The sequence below is a fragment of the Mizuhopecten yessoensis genome, unplaced genomic scaffold (genome assembly GCF_002113885.1).
Source record: "Mizuhopecten yessoensis strain PY_sf001 unplaced genomic scaffold, ASM211388v2 scaffold8131, whole genome shotgun sequence".
In the NCBI taxonomy this organism is placed as follows: Eukaryota; Metazoa; Mollusca; class Bivalvia; order Pectinida; family Pectinidae; genus Mizuhopecten; species Mizuhopecten yessoensis.
In genome coordinates this window covers 1,072,775-1,078,917 of record NW_018407394.1, presented here as the reverse complement: position 1 = coordinate 1,078,917, position 6,143 = coordinate 1,072,775, and the positions used below count along the sequence as shown (strand labels likewise).

The following is a 6,143-nucleotide window of genomic DNA, read 5'->3' as shown; positions in this document are numbered from 1 at the left end:
CCCCCCCCAACGAAAAAAAACTTATTGAAAAGAATAAAACATGAACACACCTTTTCAGCCAGAGATACCGATATCATGCCGATTCCATCCGTGAAACAGTATGATTCGTTTTTTATGTCTGATACGTATTCTACACTTTCGTCCTCTACCGCAACAGTAGCCTTTGAAGCGGAGAAACACAAACCCATTCGCGATACGTATAATGCAACACACCTCTCCGCAGTAAGATCGCCAATATCATTTCTTATGCTTTCCGATGTTATGTCGTTGTAAGGGCAAAAGAACCACACTCCATGTTCTCGCAACTGGCTATTGGAGCAGGCTAAGAACTCGTACTTCCTGTCGCCAATCGTAAATCCTTCGTCTAGAAATTTGCGTATTCGTTCAGAAATTCTGTTCAGTACGTTTCCACTAGCACCCAGTCTTGTGAAATCTTCATCTCGGAAAATAACACGGATGAAGTTGTCGTCGTTGTACTGGCGAATAATTCTGTTTTTGACAATTGGTTCCTTGAGGAGAGGAATTACACGGGTGGGAGTCACTACCAGTCGTCGGGACATAGTGAAATGTGGAGATAACTCATCACTATCTTCCACTAAATGTTTGACCTGTTGCAGGCTCTCCGTCAATACGTTCTCGAAATCAAAGAATTGGGTGTTCTCAGCTGTACTTGCCATACGATGGAACACGTCTGGAGGCAGATTAAATCTGTTTCCTCTCAGCGTCTGTATTGACTGTGGGGTGATTGTGTCTGTTACTTTGAAACCACCCGAGAGAAGACACTGCCATCCATACTCAAGATCAAACGTCTTAAACCGAACGTTGCGCGTAAGATCCTCTTTTTGTGGCAATTTGTCTGTGACATTTGCGTACGATAACGAAAATCCCCGTTGCTTAAACCTTGCCAAAATCGGCCAGAAATCTGGCTTGTCCTTTGCTGCTGGCAATTCAGTTACATTATTGTCAGGAATGGTCAAACGAATGACTGAGGTATTTCCCAAATCTTCTGGGTTGATTGGGTGGATGGATACCTCTCGTATCTGGTTTTTGGCATTGTAAACGTTGGAAACTTTAGGAACATACTTTAATCCAAAGTAAATATCCCAAGAGCTTTCATGGCGTTGAGCAACCAATCTATCTTCAATTTGACTATATGGTATCTGGAACATTTCTCCAGATGTCTTAATTTCGACAAGCTCTCTGTTATGTTCAAACGTTGCCGCCCATTTGATCACACCGAAAAGTTGTGGCGATTCGCTAATACGCCAATGGCAAATGAAGCAATTCGAAGATGCAAACGCACCACCAGAAATAGTGACGTTATTAAAACAAGAAGATGATGATTCTGAATTGTTGACAATTTTGTACATCCTTCGTTCCAACGGAATAACCTCCATCCACGCAGCATGCTTACATTTCCCCTGGAATACAGACCACTTTTCGAATAGCAATTTTTCAAGTTCCTGCAGGCTGACGCCATCTTGAAGTTTAATTTTGGCCCTGTAACATTCGGCAAGGTAACCAAAGCTCTTTTCAACTAAAAAAGAAAAGAAAATACAAATTGTTTATCGCAAAGCTCTAGATAAAGTAGGTAAACAACAATGCTGGTCCCGGCTCAATTTATTGTTTTTGTTGAAATAAACTCACTTAAAATACTTCAGAAGAAATATAAATGTACCTCAGGTCAGTCGCCTTTATTCTTACCAAAACAAAAATATTGTTATATCTGTGTTACGGCAATGTTAAAATCTTCCTTTTAGGAAAACACAGTATTCAAATTATTTTTTATTTAATTTTGAAAGATATTTTTTGTGATCACAGATTTGGTTATTTTAGTATATGCAATTACCCCTTATTATCTCCTCTTTCAAAGTAACGAAAGTTGACATTTTAATCAATGTTGAAATGTCTGTCGTAGTTATTCAAGTTAAATAAAATTACCCCCATCGGTTTCTTCAGTTATCGTGGTAATCTCAGCAACATTTCTTGGCAAGGCATCTTCTAAAAATTGTCTTACATAGTCTGAACCCGGCAAATAGTGAAACCAGACTTCGCAAGTTCCATGTGTTGTATGAGGCTGTTGTTTCCTGTTGGTATCAGTCTCCTTGGTAGACCCCCCTGAACGTTGTTGTTGTTGTTGCCGCTGTTGTTTTGGCAGTGGTACATGTTGACTTGCCATTTTCAGGTTTGTTGTTCGATCGCTATTAGCAGACAACACGCACTGATAAATGTCTAAAAACGTTATGTTTTCTAGGATTTGCTTATCCAAAACTAAATAGGAAGCCCGCGTTTATATTTTCCATTGTGATCATCACTGTTAAACAGAACAAATAGTTCTCCTTTTGGTCACAAAATAGTAACAATATTTGGTCCCAATTCGATACATGTGCATTGTCTGTATTACCACCTTACAACTGGGTAAATTTGGCTTGATTGGTTGCTTGGTTGATGGGTTTTATGTTTACACATCACTGACGAAGTCGGTGTTCGGTCGGCGTGAGGGGATAAGTTTCCGCTTACCAGGCCCTAGGAGATTCTTAAGTCCTGCCCATCCAGGTCACGCTCTTAGGTCGGACAGCTCCTCAGATGTGGCAAGCTGACGTTGCTACTGCGGTCCACGGAACGACGTCCTTAGTTAAGTCCTCGCTGTCCTCCTATGGCACGTTTGGCTGTTTTAACAGTATTTATAATACATTATAAAGAGGAGACTAGATCCAAATTATTTTTGTCATTGTAATGTCCTCTAAAGGGACAAGTATCATACACAACACTTTCCGAAAAATGTCCGCGATAGTGATCAAAACATGTAATAAGTACATGCCTCTTAAATGTAAGATGAGTTCCTTATAAATAGGATAGTACAAAACAGATTAGAATAAAGTAGCTACGCTAAAGTGTTACTTTTGAAAGATCTCTATGAAAACATACCATGTCTCCGGTACACATACACTCATGCACGTTTACACAACACAATGGAGGTACGTCCTTGAATGACCTTAGCTGTTGATAGGACCAAAATCACACACGGGCCACATTAAATATGCACATGAATTCTCAGTAGATTAATTACAGGTATATGATTGCATTTAAGTCAAATCTTCACGTTGGTATCTTCAATTATGAAATATGGTTGTAGATCTCATCTTTCTAATGGAACAAACGACGCCAATTCGTATTCATTTGTTGAACAGATTGACTGTAATAACATAAATGATAAAGTTACACATGTGAATCATACAAACGCATTGCACTATATAACAAGGTAACATGCACACATACAAATTTATCGCAAGAAAATGACTAGTTGAACTGTGTCATGTATCGTTTACAATCATTATGGCTATGTAATTCAACAGTCTGATATATTACAATTGTTCATGATTCTGTTCAGTTTCCGTATCGTTTCCACTTAGTGTGATTAAGATCACAACATGCTTTGCGGCCATGTTTCTATCGACATCCCATAATCAGGGCGAGAGTAAAATTAGAACCAAGTCCGGGATTACTAAATTCGGAACAGGATCCTACCTGCCTGAATCGCTGCAATAGGCCAATACAATGGTAATGCTCTGTTGTGCTGTTGTCCAAAACAGTATATATATACGCTATCAGTGATCATTATTGGTACTCTAAACACAACAGTGTATTTAAACACCAAACACACATTTTTTTGTATTTCTGCTTGATTAAACATTTTGTGCTCGAAACAAAACCGTGTTATGAAATAGCCTTGGCGTCGATAAGTGTTTAAGACACGTAGTATAATTTGATATTTTCCAGTACATATGACGCTATATCAATTATGACCAACGATCACTGTAAGTGTCCTGTCACGAATACATACAGTGGTACATCGACTGCTGGTTTGTGTTAGATGATATATCAGTGGTGTATCAGGATACCCTGATATTGTCTGTGACTGTTCGTGAAATGTGGGGAAACACAAATGTTCATAACGTACATTTACTATGTTAAATATCCATGGAATCAAACATATTTTAATAAACAGCCTTATATCGAGCCGCAAATGTGACGTCTTCATAACCTTGTATCATAATACTTTAATATTACTGTATATCAATTCTGAGGACATAATATGCTGCATATTTTTGTAAAGGAAGATTCCTTATACAACAAAATATACATAAATACAGTCATTAATCACTATTCGCATTTCTTGTTGTATATATGTTATATCATTTCAACTCCGTCATTTTAATAAAAATTACACAAAATTTGAAACAATGTCTTTGTTGGTTTCTGTTTCATAATAACAAGAAAGCAAAACTAGCTGTGTTGATCTACCTAAAGTATTAGTTGGAGACAATATAAAACGCTATGTGTTATACTTATTTGTAACATTGATAAGTATTTACAAAATTAACTTGAACAAATGTTACCTTTCTGGCATTAAACCTTGCGTATGTGTGCCTCCGGTCCAGCCTATGCTGCGGTCGCCATTTTGACGGCTTGGTGTTTATTGATAACTGTGCCATTACTGTACTGTATACTATATCGTACTGTAACGAACTTTAGATCACATATCTGCGATAAGTCCTTCTCAATCGTCCTCGTGCACTAACAATTTAAATTTAACAAAAGCAAATTAAATCAACGTACCTTAGTAGGCGAAGTGTTCAGTATGGCACAAAAGTTGTTCAAGAAGTCATGAATAAGGACCAGAAATTGGGCCGTACTAAGATTAAAGAATACTTTAGTTATATATATATATATATGTATAGGGGGACTATAAATAGCATATTATGTCACGTTTATTTAGTTATGTCAACCTAAATTTATTGAAAGAAAAAGAAATCCCATGGATTCAGATGAAGGGTTCCATGCTTGGGGTTTTATATATTTGTTTTCTGAATAGAAGAACATTGCAGAAAGTTTCATTCGTAGAAAGATCTAGGCATAGAAAATATAAGTCATCAATTTAGAAAACCAAATTAGGCAACATTATGGGATCGAAGTGTGCTAGATTCATACTGAAAGATTGTCATAAGTTGTCTTATTTATCACATTTAGATCACATGAACATGTGAACATTTATTTCCAATCTTCATCTGATAACAATATTCATTTTCTATCAACATATAACTGATTCCTACACATTTTAACGGGGATATTCCATAGTGAATAGGAAATCAAGGCTGTCTAAGTAAGGATGTCCCAGGGGAACAAATAAGTAGACCTAAATTAGTTACAGTTCCTCTCCGTACGTACTCACAATTTTTCTTGACTACTTCCTAAGCTTAAATACACCATAGTTCTGGATACAAATAGTGTACACTTACCAGTTTACAGTGTAGATTTATACCCCTTTCTTGATTGAAAAAAAGATGTTGATGGAAGAACAGTGCCATTGCACGCAAAGTGTTAATACGCTTCCCGTACACACCTAGGTGAGTTAAACTGTCGGGGTATTTATATTAGCTAGGTAACACAACACTATCGCATGCAGATAGTGTCTGATAAGACAGCTCATGGAAAAATTCTCAAGTACATTGCTTGTATTGATTGATGGTATGAACTGTAATGTACATATATTCATTATTAATCATATGCGATATCAAGGAGAGGTTTTGTTACAAAAATTAACGATGCATGACTCAATTTCTATACATAATTAGTGTTCCTTTACTTTGTTTTCTTGCACTAAACATACACGTTTTTTCAGACTGTACTTAAGGTAGAATTTTATAACTGGTTTACTGGTTTATTAAATACATTTCTTTCATGGAACGTTATTTGTTCTTCTAAAATACTAACATGGCTTAGGATGATAGTTTGACGATTCTGTTGTGCCAAGTGCCATACTGGGAATTCTGGTGAAAGTACCCAATGTTAGTGTTGGTCCATACGGTTTATATACACATCGTAGTCCTCATGTAACTTACCAATAAATATAGCGGGGGAGAAGTACTATGGTAAAATTTTTCTCCTTTTTCCAAGCAACTTCTTCAGCTATCAAGTGAAACTTTCCTTTTGGTGTTGTTACCGTGTATTTTCCACAGTAAAATTAGCGTGAAACTATGTCCTCATTATAACTACCAATAAGGACAACAAAAAGAACTTTCATCAAATTATAATTTTTTATTCAAAAAGTTCAAAATCAAAAACAGAAAAAATAGCTTACA

General features: G+C 36.7%; 1 protein-coding gene across 1 annotated transcript in view; it reads right to left on the bottom strand.

The window, feature by feature from the left end:
• Positions 1–5,489, bottom strand: part of LOC110455104 — an 11,235-nt gene extending 5,746 nt beyond the window's left edge. Inside the window, exons 1-3 of the mRNA XM_021505047.1 lie at positions 5,301–5,489; positions 1,942–2,669; positions 51–1,537 (exon numbers count right to left, since the gene is read on the bottom strand). Of these exons, the coding sequence (XP_021360722.1) occupies positions 51–1,537; positions 1,942–2,179 (1,725 nt within the window). The 5' untranslated portion in view covers positions 2,180–2,669; positions 5,301–5,489. The remainder of the gene's footprint in view (positions 1–50; positions 1,538–1,941; positions 2,670–5,300) is intronic.
• Positions 5,490–6,143: the final 654 nt, after the last annotated feature.